This window comes from Zonotrichia leucophrys, chromosome 1A, assembly GCF_028769735.1.
Source record: "Zonotrichia leucophrys gambelii isolate GWCS_2022_RI chromosome 1A, RI_Zleu_2.0, whole genome shotgun sequence".
Classification (NCBI taxonomy): domain Eukaryota; kingdom Metazoa; phylum Chordata; class Aves; order Passeriformes; family Passerellidae; genus Zonotrichia; species Zonotrichia leucophrys.
This window is the reverse complement of record NC_088170.1, coordinates 6575344-6598999: the sequence shown is the minus strand read 5'-3', so window position 1 is coordinate 6598999 and position 23656 is coordinate 6575344. Positions and strand designations below refer to the sequence as shown.

General features: G+C 41.6%; 1 protein-coding gene across 4 annotated transcripts; it reads right to left on the bottom strand.

Annotated features, from left to right (window-relative positions):
- Window positions 1-402: 402 nt before the first annotated feature.
- FAM118A (family with sequence similarity 118 member A) lies at window positions 403-11808 on the bottom strand. Of its 4 annotated transcripts, XM_064736697.1 has the most exons (9): window positions 10907-11037; window positions 9744-10664; window positions 8335-8390; window positions 6896-7148; window positions 5451-5672; window positions 4655-4783; window positions 3621-3906; window positions 1986-2018; window positions 403-628 (listed from the first exon to the last, which is right to left on the bottom strand). In XM_064736697.1, exons 3-9 carry the CDS (start codon window positions 8379-8381, stop codon window positions 531-533), a joined length of 1068 nt encoding a protein of 355 aa, XP_064592767.1. In that variant the 5' UTR covers window positions 8382-8390; window positions 9744-10664; window positions 10907-11037; the 3' UTR covers window positions 403-530. The 4 variants fall into 4 exon arrangements, with proteins under 4 accessions (XP_064592767.1, XP_064592749.1, XP_064592757.1 ...); XM_064736679.1 differs by lacking the exons at window positions 9744-10664; window positions 10907-11037 and adding an exon at window positions 11532-11808; XM_064736687.1 differs by having other exon boundaries at window positions 9744-11041.
- Window positions 11809-23656: the final 11848 nt, after the last annotated feature.

Below are 23656 nucleotides of genomic sequence, written 5' to 3'. Positions count from 1 at the left end.
TCCTCCCCAGCTGATCCTGTGCCTTACCAGACAAAGGAAAAAACAAATCCTCATGCCAAAAGTGGAAAGCAGGTGGGTCATCATGCTGTGGTTCCATAAGTGTTCAGGACTTGGGGATCAGAGACTGCAGCCTGCAAGAATCCAGGAACCCACCTGCAGTTCAGCTGATGGGAGAACTGAAACCCCTCTATTTCAAAGGCACTTTTGACAGATTCAAATGTTGGGTGGCTTCACCTGGGGAAGAGTTTGGTCCAAGCAGCTTCACATAGATGCAAAGAGAAGTTGCATCTGCTTCTGTCTGACCCTGCAGGTCGTGCCTGAGTGGTCTGGCAGTGCCAGGAGAGTGACTCATTTGACTCCCAAGCTTTACACACAACACATTTATGGCTTTAGAAGAGAGAAAGCTAGTATGTACAATTTTATTCCACTTAAAATCATGAAAATACCAGCTCAAAACTTCCCATGCAGCAGATGTTAAACACCTACTGTTAAAAAGCTTCTGGGGTTGGCCTTTGGTGTCTGGAGTTTTTTCATTCAAGAGTGGGCATATCTGACTCTTTGATCCTCTTAGGAGAATCAGTGCCACTTTCTCCTAACTTCCTTTTAGCACAGTCCACACATGATGTTCCTGGGGTGAGAGAGGGGAAAGAAAACACATTAATATTGCCATAGCCATGTGCTTGGTGTACTTTTTATTCTAAGCACCAGCTAGCAAGATAAACACAATCCTGGTTCCCCCCAAGGTTCTCATCTTTGGATTCTGAATTACATGTAACATTAACCCTGCTAAATGTCTGGGCTCAAGCTCTCCCCCAAAACTGATCTCTGGTACTGACACAAACAACAGGCACTCAGCTCAGGATTCAGCTGCCTTTTGCAAAGTAATTTAACACCTGTAAAATTCACACCTGAGTCTGGATCCCTTATTCAGAGGTTGAAATAGGTTAGCCCAGTGATCTTAACTTGAACCATCCCTGAAGTCTGCAGCAAAAATCCTTGGTGTAAGCTGCTGTTGGAAGTACATAAACAGCATAACTGGAGAGTAAAGTGAATGGAATAGAAACTCCTTCAAAAGCAGAAGGTTGTGGGGTTTTACATGCAATAATCTTGAGTTTTTTACTTGGTCTGTATTCTGAACTACAAGTAAACAGGTGCCTAAACTACCTAAAGATGGTGCTAACAAGTTTAGTAAAGGAGGACTGTTTAAGAGGGACTGGAATAAATTGTACTGAAGGTTTTGGTTTCTCTTCTGCCTAATTGTACTTACCGAAACTGAGATTTATGAATTTAGTTGAGAGAAAGTTAAGTTTAAAAATCCCACTGGAATTACAAAACTAATCTCTGGCTTTACACCTGCACACAAGTGTCTTGGAGCTTGTGTGCAATTTTTGATTGGGGAAGAGCAGAGTTTGCACCTCCTGCACTGCCCAAGGCCCTTAATGCAGTACCAAATGATACTTCTATACAATTCTGACGCTGGCTGCAGCACAGGTGTCTCAGGAGTGGCATCTTTTGAAGTTGTTTCGCTATTACTTCTCCATCAATTGGAATGTATTATTGCTTGGGTTATTCACAGAACTGCTACAAAGCTCACAAAGCAACCTGAACAACTCAGCTGTAAAATCACTTTCAGTACCCCACCCTTGAGATTCACTCTTCCTGACCCCCTTAAGGAACAGAAACATGTATTTGGAAATCTAAGCCAAAAATCTCATTGATGTTAGCATGTAAAAGCTCCAGAAGATGTATATAAAAAGTTACTAGCATTCACCAGAGTACTATGAAGTACTGTCATTTGTCATTTGATGGACTTAAAAAGGCCATCAGTTACCTGCTGCTAGGCAGAAAGAAAACCAGAGAGTAAAAAAGAGCATTCAGCAAACTTTCAGAGCTAAATGCACAGTAATTACTTTATTACTTTGGAAATCATTTTCTTGTGTGGGTAGGATAATGGAACTTTCTGTAAAAATAAAAACATTACTTACCCAAGAGCGTTGTGCTGTCCACCCGGTCAGCATCTAGAGAAGTGTAAGAGACATCAGCAACACACATGAGCATCCAGGAGGGTTTTACACTTTTATGCACCATCCCAAAGCAGCAAGGTTGTATTTAGAATCCCAGAATGGTCTGGGTTGGAAGGGATGTTAAAGCACATCCAGTTCCACCCTCCTGCCAGGGGCTGGGACACCTTCCACTATCCCAGGCTGCTCTAAACCTGTCCAGCCTGGTGACCATCCAGCCCATTTTTTTACCCACATACCCCAAGTCTTCCTTTTTTCCCTTTTTAAAAGTAGGGGTTATGTCTCCTCTTTTCCAGTCAGTGGGAAACAGAATTTTTCAAATCATATGGCTAAGCAACTTCATTCATGGTTTAGCAGATTGAGAATTTCACCAGGACATGATTACTCCAGCCCACATCACCACCAACCCTGACCTCAGGTGCAGCTGAGCCTCTCCTCTCTATTGGGCTCTTTCACCTCTCCTAGGAACTGGTCCTCAAGGCATTCCAGGATTCCTGGACTGCTTGTGGTTTGCTGTTTTCCTTTTCCTGTAGTCCCCAGTCTGCATCAGGCTTATCTTGGTTTTGCATTTCTCATTTCTTTGATATAACTCTCTTAACACACTCCCCCTGCTACATTTTAGAATAGACTTTGTAAATAGGCACAAAAAGCCAAACACTGACAGTTGGGTGATGTACAGAGCACTTCTGCACACCTGAAAATGGTTTTGTTTGGGATCTTGACTTGTAAATGAGGTCACAAGGTTTTCAAATCTGAGTAAGGTCCCTCTTCTTACAAGTCTGCTGCAAATCAGACTGCAGAGAAACTTCCTAAAATCTCAGTGGTGTGATAATTACTTTTTTCTTGCCTTCATGCAAAGAAAAACATAATGCAGTCTAATTGGAATATTCGTCAAGTCACAAAAGCCAGGATATTAATTTGGACACACACTTTTCAGGAAAAGGTTCCTCCTATGTAGCAACTGGGAATAATTTTAGACCAAACAGTTTCACTGAAATGATAAACAGAAGAGCTGTCAAACAGTGATTCTTCCCAAGGTCATTTAGTTATTTTCCTCTTTTCTCTGGATAAACCAAAACTGAACTGTCCTTGTTTGGAAAACATTAAAGAAATCTCTCTCCTTAGACATACAGTTGTTGTTTCTCTTCACAACCCTAAGGGTACTAAGGCAAACACTTACTGGATGCAGTGATTTAATTTCCCATTCTATGCTCAGTCAGATATTGTGGCTCAACCAGCTTATCCCACCAGCTAATCCCCTCAATTCTCTTAATCTCTTTTCCTGACAAGTCAGATTTCTGACAATGTAATACTCAATAAGCTCAAGTAGTTCACATCATAAATACATATTAAGTGAACATCTTTACCAAATACTACCAAAGACACAAATCCAGAATTCAAGATTAAATTTGCAAGAATCCACAGACCTCCAAAATCCACAGATTTCAAAAAAACCCATCTAGTTACAGTTTGGCCACATGTCCCTCACAAGCAACAAAGCTGCACATGAGGTCAGTGCCTTGGATCAGCTGCAGAGTTCAGGCAGGGCAAACTGCCCAGGACCTGCTGCAGATTGTGCTGTTGAAGAGGCCACATTACCTGGACTTCTCTGTTTGCAGATTTGAGCAGTCAGATCCTGGACATACTCAGGGAATTGTTGGAAGCAGTCCCCATAGGACACCACTTTTATTCCATGCAGCAGCATATCTGCCTGCAGCTTAAAAAAGTGGTCTTCATTTTCTTTAAGCACCAACATGTAATGTTCTAGATCCACTTTGTTCTTTACTGTGTAAAGAAAAAGAGCCTGGAATATCTGGTCACGCAGAGTCTCTCCACAGCCCAAAAACAAAAAGGATTTGGTTCTGTACAAGTTCTGGAGAACCTCCTGTGAAGGAACAGAAAGAAAGAAGAGCCACATTTACTTCAGCAGACAAAAGCCAAGGTCAGAACTTTTAAAATACATCAGCCAGAAAAGGTTCAGTAGAGCAGAACCTCACTAGTGACCTGAAAAAAGCAAATGTTTTAGGACCAGGCCAAAGTGACATTTCAAAGCCATTGTTCCCACACAAAAAAGGGCAAATTTATAATACAAATATGGGAGTAGGAACAAGATGATCTTTAAGGTCCCTTCCAACCCAAGCCATTCCATTTAATTTAAATAGGCATGTAAGTGCTGCCAGCAAGGGAATTTAAATTGAAAGAATTGGGGTGACAGAATATTGTAAATCAACCTCTAAATATGGAAAATGAATATTCCTGACCAAATGTTTGACTTCCTATGACAGCTAACATATTAAGTCCAGGGTCCTGGTACTGGTTTAAACCCCTAAGAAACCTAGCAATCACATGATGATGAATCCTTGTCCTGGTGTCCAGTATTTTGAGGCTCCTGTTCTTTGCAGAGATAAACACAAACTGTGACCTCCAGCTGAGGGGTTTGGCTGTGATTTACACAGCCAAGGGCACAGACTGCCCTTGCAACAGAGCCATCTTCCTGAATAATTCTGAATAGTTCCTCTGGTCCCCAAGTATTTCATTTATATGATCCCACAGAACCTTAGATATCTTGTCTGCAGTGATTACAAGAAAGCTGTTTGGCAAAACATAGTCAAAATTTTAAAAGTCATACAAACCATGACTTCAGGATCTTGAGTAACATCTTTATATCCTGAGGGATCAAGCACCATTCCACAGGGATCTGTATATAAGCCATGAATATGAAGAACTCCATATTTTACATGGCCCCTTGCCCACTGAAGAACCTAAAGCACATAATGTAAGATACATCCTTTTATTATTATACACCACACTCACCATGAAACTGCAAAACTATACAGCTGAACTGACTCATAAACCACTTAAAGCAAAAACAACTCCTTTAGCACTTTCCTACAGCAAGAGATTGTTAGGATTTAAAGTGAGCTGTGTAATTAGTAATTACAAAGAGGGGATGGCTGACACTGCAGCTGTCTCTGGCTTTTTGGGTTAAACAGCCAGTCAACCAAGGAGCAAGTTCCAGCAGCACTGACAGAAAGGTATGAACAGCAAATTAACTACCAGCCAGGTGAAATTCTATTTGGCATTTTAACAATGACTTTAAACAAGTTAAATAATGTGTGTTTTTTTCCAGTAAATGGCAGGGAACTGGTTGATAAACATAACATGTCACTGAAATTCTCCTTGGTAACTGTTACCAGATTATTTAGAATAAAGAGATATGTAAAAGAAATGTCTGGGCATCAGCTGTAACTTATAGACATAAAACAATGCATGCAACAATTAACAAAGACATAGACAATTAACATTAACATAAGACATGCAACAACAACTTTTAGTCTTGACTCTTTAAACAGAAAAACATCTTTCAGTGCAGCTTATGTGCCAACTTGTCACAAATTAAGTCTAATAATTTTACAGCTCTCATCATACCTTATCCTTATCTTTAAGGTCTAAAGATTCCATGGGTTTACCCTGTTGCTGACCAAATATTTCAAGCAGGTTATCATAGTTCGTAGTCAGAACCATTGTGCCTCTCTCCATGAGCCTCAGGATGGACTGAAGAACCACAGGGTTCTGAATGTGCTGCTCCAAATTATCAAACACCTCCATGAGGCAATCCTGGAAGAAGTTGGGCTTGGTGTCCCCGGTACGCTGAGGAAAGAAGAGAGGAACAGTTGTCTGGGTTTCTCAAAAGAGCTTGTAATACAAGCACAGTAGAACAACACTAAAATTAAATCCCCCTGGATTCACACACCAGTATTTTATCAGTATTCAGCTACTCAGTATATCCTGAATGTCCCTGGGATATAGTATAAAGAGGGATTGGGGGAGGACAGCAATTTCTGTGTTTTCATTCCTGGCTGATAAAACTTTATATGATTAAATCTGCTATGAACACATGCAGACTTATTGTCACACTAGAGCTGTTGAGAGGCTCACCCCAGCCTACATTTAGCACTATGTCTGTCACCCAGATTATTTAAACTAGAAGGAAGACTTGGCAAAGGTCTTAACACTGAAAACCTCTGGAAACTCAGATGGATGAGTGAGACTGGGCATGCATGGGCTGTCCTCAGGGCAGTGTGATCTGCACTGGTGATTCACAATGTGTGGCCCCAAGGCCATCAGCAGCCATCTGTACTTACAGGGTCTCTCCAGTTATAGCCACAGATCTAGAAATTCCTCTTTCAATCTCAAAAACACTACAGCAAATATTTAATAGTCAGGACTCTTGTTTGCATTAATTCTGATGAATGCTAACTTATACTAAAACTCGGGGATCTTTTAAGTCTCCCCAAAATGTAAAATGTGCTGTATGACTGTGACATTCACATTCCCTGAACATGATTCCTTTGCCCAGGGTTTTTCTCCTGGGAAGCTGAAAGGCAGTGAGAAACCTCAGAGAAAAGAAAAACAAATCTTATCTGATTTGCTTCTCCTGTGTTGTGCTGATGTAAAATGTGTTTGAAGATCATTTACCCACAGGTGATTGTTTCATTGGATTCTGGGGTGAGTTGTTTTGACTCATTAGGGCCAATTAGGGCCAAGCTGTGTCAGGACTCTGGAAAGGGTCACGACTTTTCATTATTATCTTTTTAGCATTCATTAAGTATCCTTTCTGTATTCTTTAGTATAGTATAGTATTTTTTAATATAATATAATATAATAAAGTAATAAATTAGCCTTCTGATAAGACAGAGTCCCCCTCATCGTTCCTTCCTTCCTTCGTCAGTGGCCCTGCATTTACAATAATATGATTATTCACAAAATTTCTATTTCACCATTTAAAAAAATCAACTTTTGGAAGTAATTTTCCCTTAGGACAAAAGCACATAGTAGGCTTAGAAATGAACAGAGGTAACAAACATACTCACTGGTGACATCTTCCTGATGAGATCATGTGCCACCACAAGCAGGTCCCTCTCTTTGGCCACTTTCTTACGGAATTCAGCGACGTCCCCGGGGTGCAGCACCTCCAGCTGCTCAGCTGCTCCAAGCACAGCCTCGATGCAGCTCCTCCAGGAGCACAGTGCTGGGATTCCTGGGGCCACTGCAGCGCTCACCCCCGTCCCTATCACCAGCAGAAGGTCCCGAGGCTGCTTTCTTATCAGACTTTTTAGGAATTTCCTTAAACACAGAAAACAAAAGCGTTCATTGCTCACAGCGCATGAAGAGCTCAGGGACTGACTCCAGAAGTTCACCTGAGCCATTAAAGTGTCTCCAAAACACCAACAAACCTGCAGGAACACAGTTCTCCATTCCATTCTCCTCTATTCCAGCCACAGAAGCTCATGGCCTCCCCCAAACCAACAAACAGCCTTGATGCCTTTTTGCCATTTCAGAGAAATAAATGTGCATGGTTAATGCCAGCCAAAAAAAGGCAGCAACTTCAAATCACCACTATCTCTGACATCCAAATTGGTAATTGCCAATTTCCAGGGCAAGCCAAACACCATTTCCAATGAAATTTTGAAAAAAGAAGGCAAAAGATTGTCCAATGACTGAACTAATACATATGTGATAGAGAGGAAGTACAACTATTTCAAAGGGACAAGTCACGCTAAACCAAGAAAACAAATTTTTGGTTTTTTCAGGGAAAAAGTTGACTATTTTATTCTCATTTCTGATCACTGTAGGATATGTGAACATGGCAGTCATGCTGGTTCAGCTCAAGGGTTCATCCAACTCACTGTTTTGACATTACTACCCACAGATCCCTCTCAGAGGAGTGTTGGTGTTACATCCACAGTCTCTGCAGAAACCAGCACAGAGGAATGTGAGGAAAATCTGCCTTTCATGATTACTCAGCAAATAAGTGAAAATGCATACAGCAAAATCACTCTGTACAAACAAGGATTTCAGCAGTACAGAAACCCAGAACTCCCCTGACTTTCCAAACTGCCTTTACAGATTTTCAGTTCCTGGCAACATGGTAATAAAGACGATTAACACATCTTATTTCACAATCATCTGAAACTATGCAGGTCAAACTATAATGGTCAACTTGAAATGGCCTCAGGCAAAGCAATAATCATGCAGGTATGGTTGCCAGCCAGTGCCTACAAATAAAATATGTTTGATAACCTCCATGCCTTCCTGCTACATTTAGCCCAAATTCTTTCCTCTCATTGTTTACTCATAAACAAACTGAGTGAGCATGAAGTAGTAGATCAGTGAAGGAACTAGCTCCTGGGATAATTTCAAGTTTTCTGCCATGATGTTGTTCTTGTATTCAATATTCAGTAGTTTATTCCCACTGTGATTTCAGATTTTCATTAAGAGACAGCTTTGTATCAACTCTAATAAAAGTTACCTGTTTTTCTGTTCATTTCTAATGGTGGCCCCTTCTGGTGAATCCATCTCTGAGCCCTGAATAAAAAGAAAAGCAAAATAATTATTAATGCTTCTACCTTAGAAAAAGCCAAAACCAAAACCAGATGAATTACTGTTGATTTTCTTTCTCTTTATTCCTTAAACCAAGTGTTTTAATATCAAGGCTTCATGTGTCACATCCCAGTGAAGCCAGGCACTGATGGAAACAAACCTGCCAAAGGAGAAGTGTGCAAATCCAGCACACTCCAGTTGAGCTTCCAAATGCCACAGGCCTGAGATAACAGAGATGCAGCTAAAAAATACTTGTGTCTAAATTCAGGATAAAATTTATCACACCCACTAAAACTACAAGTCATTTCAAGTCAATTAATGAGTTGCTTGATTTTATTTCCTGCTCACAAAAAGCCCTCTGGCTACAGGACCAGACTGCAGGGTATGAGAGATTTTATCTAAAATACTTGCTGAGAAAAAAAATAACTTATTTCTGTACCATCTATTATGCCTTGTGTCTGAAGTACAAGAAGGACTCTGTCTTGCCAGGAGAACTGGCTATGGGATCATTACTTAGAAACCCCCAAATTTCATTACAAGGGTTTATTTTTTGATGAGGATGTAATTTTTGGTTGGCTTTGAGACAGAGTTTTTGGTGATGGTGATGGCAAACTGCAGTCCCTAATCTCCCAAATAAACATTGTGCCAGAGCCTAGGGCTCCTAAGGTAGTTGCCAGCTCTCTCATTCATGTGCTGGAAACTAATTTGGAAGCAAGAAGCTCCAAGTTTGGAGATGATTTGACTAACAAAAAAAATCCCAAACCAAACCAAAAAACACAAACAAAAGACAAACCATCCCAAGGCCCCCTCCAAAAAAATTTAAAACCCACAAAAAACCAAAACAAACCCAAACAAAAAACCCCACAGATGTCTTCAGTAAATGCATTCAGGGTGTTTTTTAAGGCAGAAAAATATTTTCTTGTTGTAATATTTATTTTCTCTGTACTCCCTTCCCTGAGGTGCCCCACCTGTTGTCATTAGCACATCCAAAAATCAGGACAATAACCTGTTTAAGGCAAAGCACTTCCAAATCACACAGGCTGACAGAAACCTTCTGGATCACCAAGGCCGCCACCCCAGTGTCTCCATTATCACCCCAAAACATGTTCCCTTCATACACGGGAACATTACGAGTGCAAAAGGCAAAATGAAAAACAATGCGCAAAACAAATGCAAAATGCAAAAACAAAAAATGCACAATGCAAAAACAAGACAGGAACACAGCGCAACTTATTTTTGTGGAAAAGATAGTTCTTATTTTATAACCCCATTCAGGAAAACTTTATTAACATTATTATAATTTTATTAAAATCCCCACATTTAATAAGAACATCTCACCACAGGCTGCTGTCAATACCAACATTTCAGGCCTTGCTGTTTCCTTTCAGCTCCCAAAGTTATTCCTGGAAGGCGCAGCGGGAGCAGCGATCCCACCGAGGAATGGCTGCGATGGGGGATGCAGGTCACATCTCCCGGTGCTCCGAGCGCTGCCTGCCGCTCCGGGACACCCTCCGGGCCTGACCGCAGGTGTGGACAGCAGCCTGCCAACCTGGCTTCCCCTGGAGCTGGGAGCCCGCTGTGGTCCAGGGATGCCCGGCAGCCGGGATGCGAGCTGGCTCCTTACTCCCAGCACAACGAGGGGACATCGGATCAGCTTCTAACCTCGCATCTTTCCTGCCCGACACACTGCGGGCTTATCGGTGAAATAACAGCTCTGTTCACCGGCTGGAGCTCCGGGTCACCGGGCTGACTCAACAAAGCGAGTGTTCCCAGACACTTTGATAGCTGAAAACAGGCTAAAACGTTCAACCCTAAAGGAATGCCCGGTCCCGAGCCCGCCAGTTCCCGCTGAGGAGAACCACGAACAACGCCGGGAGCAGGAGCCAAGCCGGGCCAGCCGCTCCCAATTCCCCGAGGGCTGCTGAGTTCACGAACCGGGCCGGGCCAGCCGCTCCCAATTCCCGGCCGGCTGCTGGGTTCAGGAGCCGGGCCGGGACAGGACAGCTGCTCCCAATTCCCTGGGGGCTGCTGGGTTCAGGAGCCGGGGCAGGGCAGCCGCTCCCAATTCCCGGCCGGCTGCCGGGCCGGGACAGCCGCTCCCAGTTCTCTGGGGGCTTCTGGGTTCAGGAGCCGGGCCGGGACAGCCGCTCCCAATTCCCTGGGGGCTGCCGGGTTCAGAGCAGGGCCGGGACAGCCGCTCCCAATTCCCTGCCGGCTGCCGGGCCGGGACAGCCGCTCCCGCCGCTCCCAATTCCGTGCCTGCTGCCGGGCCGGGAGAGCCGCTCCCAATTCCCTGGGGGCTGCCGGGAGCAGGAGCCGGGCCCGGGACAACCGCTCCCAATTCCCTGGGGGCTGCCGGGAGCAGGAGCCGGGCCCGGGACAACCGCTCCCAATTCCCTGGGGGCTGCTGGGTTCAGAGCAGGGCCGGGACAGCCGCTCCCAATTCCCTGCCGGCTGCTGGGTTCAGAGCTACGCCGGGGCAGCTACTCCCAATTCCCTGCCTGCTGCCGGGCCGGGAGAGCCGCTCCCAATTCCCTGGGGGCTGCTGGGTTCCGAGCCAGGCCGGGACAGCCGCTCCCAATTCCCTGCCGGCTGCCGGGCCGGGAGAGCCGCTCCCGCCGCTCCTAATTCCCGGCCGGCTTCCGGGAGCGCCCCGGACGCGCTGCGGAGCCGAACCTCCCGCCGCCCGGGAAACAGCCGCCCCGCCGCCGAGGTTCCGCGCAGCTTGCGATCAGAAATGCGGATTGCGATCAGAATCTGCTCCCAAATCGCGGCCGTTCCGCTCAAACCCCCAGCAGGGTGGGCGGCGGGTCTGTCCGCTGGGTCCCGGTCTGGGATCGGGCATGGGAGCGGCTCCTCTCACTGGAAACCCCTGAGAGGCAAGAGCGCCCAGCTGCGGGTCTGTGTGAAGCACAGCAGCAGAAAGCGACCTGGCTAACCCGCGTATTAAGCATTTGTTGCTCTGAAAACGTATTGGCGATAGAAGTGTTAGAGATGAAAAACACTACAGTGAGGAAACATTTAAACAAATAGATAGATAGATAGATAGATAGATAGATAGATAGATAGATAGATAGATAGATAGATAGATAGATAGATAGAAGCAGGCATAGACGGCGGCATTACCTTGGGCGGCTCTACTGACGGCACGGCGGGGCTGGCGGGGGTGGCCGGGGCATCGTGCATGAGGCGCGGTGCTGTGAGGCCGTGACAGCAGTGACAGCAGTGGCACAGGCCACCCGGGACAGCAGTGACAGCAGTGGCACAGGCCACCGGGGCACGTTAACCTGCCGGGAGAGCAGGGCAGGGCAGCCCGGCGCTGCACACAGCCGGCTCCCCTCAGCGAGTCACAGCGCCAACACCCAGAGCGCCTCCCTCCTCCTCTTCCACTTCCAATCCTTCTCTCTCTCCTTTTTTTTTTTTTTTTTTTTTTTTTTTTAGCTTTTAATATCTTAAAGCCGAAGTGTAAAAACTTCCAGGTCCTTCAGCATGGTTTATTCTGGTGTTTGGTTAACAATATTTAGCTCAGTTGCAGCTTTTTTCCCATCAGCAGTTTCCCCTCCCTTTGAAGCGCCTCGCTTTAAATCTTTCAGGCAGATAACTAAAGGCTCTAATTGTGCCCAAGGAGGCTGTAACAGACCTGTACCCCCAAATTCCTGTTGCAAAACTGTGTTGAAAATGCCTAATTCTCTGGTTTTAATTCCATAACTGGGGTTTTCAAGGCTATGTGCAGAAGGAATTCTCTGCTGTGAGGGTGGTGAGGCCCTGTCAGAATAAGAAATTTCCCTAACAGAACAGAAATGTGAAAAACGCCAATCACTTGTTTTTAAAATTTTAAAAGTTTAATAGTAATAAAAATTGTTATAAAATAGTAATACAATTAGAGTAATAATAATTTGGACAAATTGAATTAGGACAATATGAGACAATAGAGACAAAGAGTTACGGACGTCCGGGTACCTTTTTCTGGGCAGCATGAGCCCGAAAAAGGACACACATTAACAAAGGATTAACCCTTAAAAACAATAGCCTGTTGCATATTCACACACCTCATACATGATGCATAAATTTCATTCAAATACAGGATTCTGTCTGGTCATCGTCAATTTCTCCCTCTGAATCCTAACAGCACCTTCAAGACAGGAAGAAGTTTGTTTCTTCTGAAAAGAGGGCAATAAATTCTTTTTCTCTGAAAGATTTAGGTGTCCTGTGGCTACTATCTTGCTGCGAGTCCTTTCTTTAAAAAAAGTACCCTAACATAGCATAATTTCTATTTTAACATTTTTTATAACTTAAAACAGTATTTAATACAGTACTTAAGAGAATTAATACAGCATTACTTTCTAACACAACACATATAATATTCATTTTAATATTTGCGAAAAGCCAACCATAAAATACATGCACCTTACACAAGAAAGTTTGCTTGTCAATGTAGCTGAAGTTTGTTAACAGACCAAAACTTGTACTCATACCACAGCCTTCCATGTGCCTCAATGAGCATGCAAAAAATACCTATTCATCTCAGAGATTGATGACACTCTTGCTAAAATTAAATTAATTTAATATCTTAAAAATGTGTGAACATTGTAAGCTCCATCTGTGCTCACAGGATGTTCTGATCCTTTCCCTTTTGTTTATTTAGCAATTATGTCATTAGCTTATGTAGAAAATAAGATCAAAAAATAATTAAACAGCCAAGACACAAGCACTATTTCTTTCTGCCTGGTAATAAGAGCTAATTCCAGCACTAGTTATTAATTTTCACTCAACTTACTGATTCCTTCCTTAGTCCTCATGTAATCACTGTAATTTGCATGAGCAAGGAGGATGTACAAGGTCTGGTGGTTGGAACAGGAGACCAGACAGTTCCTCATCTTGCTTGTTATGTGAACCTGAGAAGTTGTTTTTACAGCCTTTACAATTTAGGTATCCCTGCCAAGTGAGAGCAAGGCTGTTTATGAGCAGCCAAACAAAAGTCCTGACTTACTGTAGAAAAGCTGTGCTGAGTGTATTATTGCCTTACCTGTCTCTTGTTTTCCCCCATTTTTACAGCACTTGAGAAAATCTTCCCGGAAGGAGCAAAAATGACATTGTTAATTTAAGTGATTAATGCTTTTATATACACACACACGAGTTCTTATAAAATATAGTTCTTACTGTTTTTATCATCTCAACTCACATGTCATCCTCCAAAGCTCAATAAAAGGCTGTTGTAAAATGTGAGGAAGGAAAAGAACAAATTTCAAAAATAACAAAACCTAAGTACCACCGCAGGAAGGAAAGGAAGTGAAGAGTCATATTCTGCTTTTCTGTTGAGACAGAACAGAAATGGAAATATATCAAGATAAGGAAATGGCAGCATCTGGCACTTGGCAGAGGCTCCTGTCCCTGCCCAGGGTGATTCAGAATCCAGGCAGGTGGACACTTCAGCAGAGGGCACCAGAGCAGCAGGGATGAGGAGTGGTGCTGGCTCTGCCTTGCTCAGCCTAGTGCACCTAAAGGCTTGCTGTGCTGTGAATTCTTGTTCTTCATATTGCTTCAGCATTTTTGTCACACTGTGTGTGAGAGAGGTGCTGAGTAACACTGGAAGCTCTGGGATGGCAGCAAAGCAAGGATGAGATGGAAGGAAAAAGGCAGTAAGGAGCTCCATGAGAACGTGGGCCACATCCCCCTGAATCAGCATTCTGCATCCCACACCACCAACAAGACCAGGAGGATAGTGAGACTTGCCCATTTAGTAAGCAAAACTTCTAATGAGAAATCATCAAAGCAAAGTTTCTTATCTTCCTTATATTTTTTTCTTTTTTCACATCAGGTTTTACGTAGATTTACGTAGATCTTTTGCATTCCAAGTAGCCTGAAAGCACAAACATGAGTAACTGCACTGATATTCTGCAAATTCATTATATACAGCATCAAAGAACTGCAGAAGGGTTTAAACAAATCTGATGTTTGATGGGTTATATAGTATAATTTGTGGAAATTTAATGGTTGGGAGAGAAGCATTCATGGTGGAACATTGATTTTACACATTCCCTTAGATCCTTCAGGCATTTCTTGCACAAAGAAAATCTAAACCTTGTGTGTTATGGTGGAGATACTGAGCAAGTCCTTCCACAGTGGAAGGCTCTACTCTGCTGTCATCCTTTATTATTTTAAAAGAAGCATATCTAATTAGCTCTGATAGTTGCCTCTATATCCTATGGGCTTGGATGGTATTTAACACACTCTTTAATGAATCCTGGAAATTTTTGCAATGGTTATGTTGGATTGACACAGTCTTCTGATTTTTTTCAGTGGAATTTTAAAAAAGGAAATTAGGTTTTATTAATATGATGGTCAAACACATACAAGTACTAAAGTTTTTTTGCCATCTGACATTTACATGAAAGAATCTTGGTGGTGTGAAATAACAAGAATTTTTTATACATGCTTGCAGCCACCTGGAAAAATATTTCATTCTGATATCACAGGTTTCAAAATAGAATTTTTCCATTATTATCAGTTTTACAGGTCATGTTGGTAACTAAAATATCAAACTGAAACACTGCCTACACCTTTGAATATATAGATATAATATATTTATAATTATGGCTATTCTGGTACCTTGGTTTTATACCAGTTTTATATGGAAAGTGGGATATAAAAATTGAATGGTGAGATAACGCCATTTGACATTCACAATGGTATTTTACCTATTTCTCTCAGTCATACAAGCTAAAATGGGGAGTCAGTTTTAATGTATAATCTGAAAAACATTTTTAGGATGGCCACAAATGTCAAATCCTAGAATCATGCCTACACATTATCCCCTCTTGGATGGAAAAAGAAAATAAAAGAGGAATTGAAAACTGAGACTATATGTGGTAGAATCAAAACTAATTCTTGTGGGTTTTTAAGAGCAGGAAGAAAGAGCAATGTGAACAATGGAGATAAATTATAACAGATTTAATGATCAACTGAAATTAGATCTGAAAACAGTAATCATAAAAGCAGACACTGTTTTCTGTTTCAAATGCTGAAGCAGTGTGTCATGCAGGAAGAAGCGCTGTGCAACTGGGGAAAGCAGATATTAAAAACAATCTGATTCCACTATTATCTAGCAGGATCGGTTCCCAAGGAGAAAAGAAGTTCATCTGCCAATTTTTTAACTTTTAAAAAAATGCTTAAAGAAAAGCATTATAAAAGTGACTCTGATGGAGGTCTAAAGCAGGCTATGAGAATTTAAGTGCTCATCTTTGCTGTCTTATATGATAAGAACCATAGGTCATTTCAGATCCCACTTCTTTGAATTTCATCAGTGCAGTACTGTGGTAATCCATGTTGTTATATTAAAAATCGGTGTTAGTGTGTTACTGCTGGTAATGGAATTAGACTCTGAGGGAAAACACAAGCTACCTGAACACTACAGGAACACAGTATAGAAAGTGGTAGAAGTCTCCACTAGGAAAACTAGGAAGTACAAGGACATCCTCAGGCCCTGACCATTTCCAGCTTCTGTGAGTTTAAACCAAGGTTGCAAAGAACATTTACCATTTTAGCTCCCGGTTCCATCTTCTGCTTCTGATCAGGGCACTGACACCTCCAACAATGTCCACATTTCTAGTGCAACATTTAGGAGTGGATTCTGCAAAAGATGGCAATTGCTGATTGAAAATTTTCTGTGGTGTAGAATCCCAGAATGGTTTGGGTTGAAAGAAGTGTAAAGCTCATCCAGCCCAGCTAGATGAGGTTACTCCAAGCCCTTTCCAACCTGGCCTGAAACACTTCTAACTTACACTTCTTTTGCAATTCATAGTAAGGCTCTTGCTAAATGAAAGGTGAACTTTGCAGATGTATTAGTCTTCTGTGTTTGTATAATCTCAAAGGTCTGTGACTACAACAAGAAAGCCCTGCTTCAGAAATTAGTAGCTGTTCCTAATATTATTTCATTTAACCACTGATACTTGACAAGCATTAAACTTGTTTTGGTGGAAAAGTCTAAATAATAGAGATTATTTCTTTAATAAAATTTTTAGAAATGACACTTTTATTTACTACCACCACATTTCTTGTAAAGGAAATGTTACTTCATATTTATGAAAATGAATATGTTATTTTTTCTAAAACAAGAATTATTTTTCCAAAACTGAGAAGATCTCAGAGGGATGGCTGGGTTATATTAAGTTTGTCTACGTGGTGTTAGGAATTTTCATCAGTATTGTTAAGATGTTAAATAATTTAAAGTTTTGTTAATAATGATTATTGCATTTTAATGTCTTAGTATGTAATAAATTTTATGTTGTTACAAGCAAGGTTTTGGGTTGTGTTTTATTTATGTTTGCCACAGCAGATGGAAAACTCCCTGAGCTTAGTTTTGGAGCTCACTCAGGGTTTCATATGATTATGAAATCAGATCTGTTGCTGTGCTGAAGGAGGAGGATGTGGTAATAGCAAGTGATGTGTAAAGCATGACTGTGCAGAAGAGGGGATGACAGAGGAGCTGAGGTGGCAGCTGCAGAGTTTTCTCTGGCTGTGGGCAAAGAAGGCAAGGCATGAGTAAAACTGACAGAACAGAAGAGAATATTTCATGTTTGGGAAACAAATCAAGGGTTTAGTGAAGAATTTTTTCCCAGCTGTTACAATCCGCTTTAATCACAGAGGAGCAAGTGAGCTGTCTGTGGATTAACAAATCCTGAGGTTCAAATATTCCCCAAAACACGAGAACATGTACTTAGAAAAAGTCTTACAGCTGGGAGGTTTTTTTGTATTTTTTCAATGTAATTTTTTCCCAGTTCTTTCAGGCTCATCCAGTAAAGCCAGACTAAATAACTAAGGTGACTCATGGAGTGAACTGAGTGGACAAGTCCAGCTATGTGAGTTCATAACTACAGTTAGCTAGCAGACAGGTCACATGCCTAGATTTCTAGAAAAATGAAAATTAAAATATTGTGCTACTAGTATGTAAGAAATATCTTTATGTGTGTTAACTGTAGTTAGTCTTGGCATTGATGGGTAAATTGCTGTGAATTCTCAACACATGAGTGATTGACAAAAAAAAAGAGAGGAGCAAAAATAGAAATTAAATTATGTGTGTCAACCAGATCTTCACTGGATGCATCTTCTGAATTGGCTCATCCTCAGGCTGTCACAAGTGCATAGCTGAGAACATGCTTGAAATGATTACTAGTCTGGCATTTAAATTTAAAGACTGTTGATTGAATCAGCTTAAGTATTAACCAATTTCGTCCCCGTTTCAGCTAATTGGAATCTCAGTAATGGAACACCCCAGCCCTTCAGTGCCTTGTTGTGGAGACACATATTTCTGGCACAGCTGGATGACTGAGCTGTTGCTTAAAAAAGCCACTTTCTGTCATCTTCTCTGAAATAATTCGGGGATTTTTTTTGGCCTTGTTTTCATGCCTGAGTCAGCATTTGGTAGCTGTTCTGTTTGTGTGCCTTGCCAAGCTGTTTCTGTCCTCTGCTCTCTGAAGTGGGTGATGAAGCTTTCTGTCATTGCAGGGAGGTGTTCCTGCCACAGACTCTGCCCTCCTCACTTGATTCTCACATGCAAGGACAAGAGCAATGATGAGTTTTGTAAAAAGTGCATATTATGTGGCTCTACGCAGATATTTACTATATGTATTACGTTGTATTGAATACTAGTGCTGTATTAACATTTTAATAGTACAGTAAATGTAGTTTTGTAGTTAAAAGCTAACTTTTGTTCGCATTTGAAAAGCAAAAGCCATGCACACAAGCAAAGCCAAGCAGGGGATTAATTTTCCATATTGGGGAAAAAATTGAGAGAAAAAAGCAAATACATGAATCGGCACTATCACAGAAACTGAAATGGCTGCTGAAAGCCACAATGAAAATCACTTAATTGAGAAAAGCAAAATTCTGAGTGACAAGTTTATATCAACTTGATAACCTGTTAAAAATAAGCAGAAGAAAAATTTAGAAATAGAAAAAAAAAGCTATGGACAAATCATGCTTAAGAGATGGAGCAGTGGCAAGCAGCATGGAAAAGCAGTGATGCTGTCAGTCAGCAGTTGTAGACAAAGCCCAAATCATTTCACATCCCAAACAGAGCTGTGAAAAAGCTTTATACAATGTAAAACCACTGTAGTTTCAGGCAAAGAGGAAAATCTCCAAAAAAAAAAAAAAAAAAAAACCAGTCAGAAAAAGCTGGAATTGGTGAGGTTATCAGTAAAATCACCAACCCCGTGAGGCTGAAAACCCTATGAGACAGGGAAGGTTTCTCATCAACCTGAAAGCAGCACTTCAAGGATGACCTAAGCATTTGCACAAACTGTGAAGGCTTTGGGGTTCCTTCAGTCTTCTCCAAAGACAGAACTGACTTAAAAAGAATTAATGAACTAAGGTGAAAGTAAAGACAAATCAAGATATGGTCCTTTCCAGAAAACCAAGGCCCCACCAGATTTTTATCCTAAGAATAGTCATCAAAGAGATAATTGAATAGCAAAAGCCACCAAACTTCTCATATTTAAAGAAAGTTTTTGACAGGCTTTAGTATCAATGTCATCTTGAAGTTTTATTAAATCCAAGAAAAATAATAGACATGAAAACTCTTCTAGCAAGGCATAGTTTCATATTTTAGGTAAGCATAGCTTCAAGGAACATTTTAACAGAACTGAGTGTCAAATGAAAAAGTCTTTTTTCACCTTTATGTCACTGCCTGCTTCATTATGAGAAGGGATAATGAGAATTATATGAGAAAGTATTTATCATTTGGCTTATGTAGCACCAGATAGCTTAACAACAGCAAGCATGATTTGGATTTTGCTGAAGATACCGTGCCCACCCTACCAACAGGATTATGAAACACCTTCTCCAATATGAACCAAAAGTTTTAATAATTAGCAATTACCAAAATCAAGGCAGAACTCTCCAATTTGCAGTTCTAATTGTCTACAAGATATCAAGAGTAAGAAAGGTGTTACCAGAAGAGGTTTATTAGGCAGCACAACAAGAGTTTTCCCCAGCTTAAACACTTGCAGTTTATCACTGCTTGGACTTGCAGGCATATTAAAGGCTGTATCCAGTCAGAGCTCTATCTGCTCATAAATCCTGTTAATCCCTGGACAACACTTGGGATATGTACATTGTGTCCTGAATTATGAACTTTTATTTCATTTTCATCACAGAGAAATAATTATTACAAGCTTGAGAAACACATTCCATCTCTGATTAAATAATCTGAGCTAAATGTAACTGAGGAAAGGGTTAGAGGAAGACCTGGGCTGCAAGGTAGTTTTGCACCTGATTACCTTAGGAATGTTCTTTAATTTGATGAGCAAATATTATTTACTTGCTTAATAATGCCTTCTATACACACTGCCATAGGTAAGTCTACAATATACATTAAAAACAAGATGTTAGCTGTTCCCTTGATATTTCCATGTACTTACAAACACTACTGTTGAGACTATGAGGAGAGATTAAACCCCAAGGAGGAGCTAAACATCCTTGGACTCCTCCTTGCAAACAGTAACAGGAGAGTTGGATTAAGCACAGCTTTGGGCCTCATGTTTAAGTGTCAGACTCATGGTACTCTCCACTTCTGATTTTAACACATAATGAATGTGGATTAGTATTTTTTCTAGGTCAACATCACTATGTAATGAGTGTAGACTTCAGTTTTGCAGTGGTAGAAAGCAAGCAAAAGACTCGATTTCATCTTTCAATAAGGATTTATCCCTTGTTTCTCCCTGGAATACAAACTCAGAGTGACTTCTTCTAACCCTGCTTGCCATCCAAGATGGATCCAGCCAGGTCATGAAGAGGGAATCAGTTTTGTAGATCCACGGAACTGATCAATCATTATCAGTCAGGGAGCTGGAAATGCAAAAGCATACATTTTAAAGCTTTATCTTCAACACTAGCCCAGACTCAGAAAATGGTTGAATGGCAGGGACCTCTGCAGATCATCTTTTCCAGTCCCTCTACTCACCTGGAGCTGGTTACCCAGGACTGTACCCATTTGGAGTTTTTTTTAATGTCTCCGAGGATGGAGATTCCACAGCTCCTCTGGGCAACCTGTGCCCACTGCTCAGTCACCCACAGAGCAGAAAAACCTTTCCTAATGTTCAGAGGGACCCTCTTGCGTTTCAGTGTGTGCCCCTGGCCTCTGCTGGGCACTGAGCAGCATGGACAGACAGCAGGACAGAGCTCTCCTTTGCTTTTAGGTAGTTTTTGGCTAGCTGAGGCAGAGAAGTTCCCTGGGCTGTGGTTTCTCTTTTCCTTGGGCCTGTTTAACCCTGCTCTGCACAGAACACCCAGCAGAGCACCGGCAGCTCCAGCTGTGGGCACCGGGCCGGGGCATTTCCAGCACTGAGGGACTGACAGAGACTGAGTGAGCTGAGCTACAGCCATGGAGGGGCTTCCTGAGTTTGGCATCTCTTTGGAGCAGCAAGAGCTTTTATTGTTTAATATTATTTTTTTTTTTTTTTTTTTTGTGATGGTGAATGCTTTGCCTGTCAAATAAACAGTTTTTTCAACTTTTTTTCTCAAGAATCAGTCTGAAAGATTCATGCTTTAAAAAAATAAAAAACCAAAACAATAAAACCAAAGAAAAATAAAGAAGACTGTCCCTTCCCTCTGCCATGACAGCACTTTGAAACTGGGTGAACTTTAAGGTCCCTTCCAACCCAAGCAATTCTGTAATACCATTCTATAAGGCACTGGAACGATTTTGAAACCTTCCTTTCTTGTTAGGACACCTATCACAGCAGTGGGCCCCACTGGAAAATAATGAGCATTGGCTTTATGATTGCAGAAGGCTGCTCAATTGCTTTATTACTATACTGTATCAAACTATACTCTTCTATTAAGAAAAACCCATTGCCCTTGCCAGACGGTCACGACACACGTGTAGATCCAATTAGTCAATGAATCTAAAACCATCACCAGAGTCTAATTAAAAAACCACCCTTTAGTAAACAATCTCTATGACACATTCTACAGGTGTAGAACAATGAGTGTAACAAGTAGAGATTAGAATAGTTTCGCATTTTCTCTAAGCTTTCTCCCAGCTTCTCAAGAAAATCCTGAGAGAGAATTATGTCTCTGTTCAGAAGATGTGTTTACTACAGACACCTATTGTCTTCAGTAACTTGTCATCTGTTATACTTATTTTAAAACTACTGGATGAATTTAAGCAGTTTCTTAAGAAGAAATGCAATAGAAGTGACTGAAATGTAAATACAGGACTGGATTGCATTTTGAGGTGTGTGCTGTCAGTGGCAGGCAGGAAGAAAGCAGTGGTAAGATAGAAAGAGCTGCATGTTTAGCTATGAAATGCTGTAAGTACAGCACTCTTGACCATTTCTGCATTCCAGTCCACCTCCTTTTAGGCTTTGGCTTAATGAGAAACCTCTGTAGAATACACAAAGACCAATACATCAAATGCACCATTCTGCACAAACTTTTTCTCAACACAGTATGTGTCCTTCTACAGTTTTAAAAAAATTTCTTTGGGATTAGACTAGGTTTACTAAATGACTTTGCAAAAAAGCACTGTTGTGTCATGAAAATGCAAGCAGTAGCTAAGGTGAAGCAGATTATCACCAATCTGCCTTGTTGCATACACACAGACAAAACAAAGGAACCTGAAGGCAAATGCTTTGGGTTTAATTCTGAAATCCTCAAATTAAACTTAGCAACAAGAATTTTCTGGAGCCTAAATAGATTTTAGTATTTGGCCCCAAATATGTAGCCTGACCTGAAGCATTTCTCACAGACTTAAACATGTCATTGAAAATCAAATCCTAGTGGACATGCCAAAATCTAACTTCAGGGCTCAAACCCTACTTTGCTTATGGCAAAAATGCTGATAAACTCCTGTAATACAGCATTTCTCCCTTCTGTGGGGCTGCCAGTTCTCTCCCAGTCTAACCAGGGAATGCATGGGATGGTCTATCCATATCTCTTTTCCTGGAGCTGAGCAGGCAAACACTGTCTGCCCCCAGGTATTGCCTCGGGAGTGATTCCTGAGCTCACAGGGAATGCACCACACATTCCCTGCATGGATCTCAATTTCCAGCTGCTCTCTGTGCCAGGGCACAAGCCTGGAACTGAAGGGGTTAACATTAATGCCTTTGTCACTCAGGTCAATCCTTTAATAGCCACTTTAGGCTTCATAAATTCAAATTCCCCTTTGTGCTGGGCCAAGGGGAAAAGATAGGGTAATGCATCTTTAAGCAGTGAAGATGAGATCACCTCCTTTTTATAGAACCTGAAGTCATCCAAGAGCTGCACAGCAGTAGGCTGAGCACGTTTCCCAAGCTGCATAAAAACAGCACTATCTGGGAATTTCTTTCCAAATAAAAAGGGAGCACATACCCAGCCAGCTCTTATCTCAAAATATGACTCTTAGACACTGCTTTTATTTCTTGGGGAGAACTGGGGGATTTGACTGGCTTTATGTTATTACTTCTCCAGCCATTTAAATCCATCTTTACAGTTGTGAAAGTGAAAACCAGATCATTCATTTTCCGCTGGATGTGATGAGAAATCATTGTAGCATTTTGAATCTCATCTAGACAGGAGCAAGCTGATGCAGTGATAGAGCAATCAATATTTTTAAAGATAAAGCAATAAATCTCACATTAAAAAAAAAAAAATCATCCTGTCCTAATACTGTGCAGTATCCTAGAGGCACTTAAGAGAAAGAGTGTATATGTTCACAAAATAGACCTTGCCCCCATGCAAGCCCACAAAAACTGCTGCGCACACAGAGAGACAGACATGCAGCCTGAATCATTCCTGGGTTGAACAGAGGCCAGAACCAGGATTCCTGCAGGAGTGATGACACCATCACAGGACACGTCTGCAGCCATGGTTTGCCCCCTATAAAACCCCAAGAACATACTCTAAATTTAGAGTCCAGCAGGTACACCCATAAATCAGTGCAGTGCCTACATTTAACCACACATTGTGCAAGCTGAGTGACATCACTTTGTTCTGACTGTTCTGTACCTTGCTCTGCTTACATAAGTCTCACTACAATCAGCTCTCCTTGTGTCTCCTAGTTTTAGAAAAGGCTTAGTAGTTTCATGCAAGGACTGGATATGTTTCGAAGTTTGACTGGTTTCACACACTGTAGCTTTGTCCAGCAGAGGAGAAACTCAGAGAGGGTGAAATTATTTGACCACGTTCCTTCAGTGCTGGCCAGAGTTCAGGTCAGCAGTCTGTTCACTGGAGCCTTGTGCTCCCCATGCCAGTTCAAAGATCAGGGTTCAAAG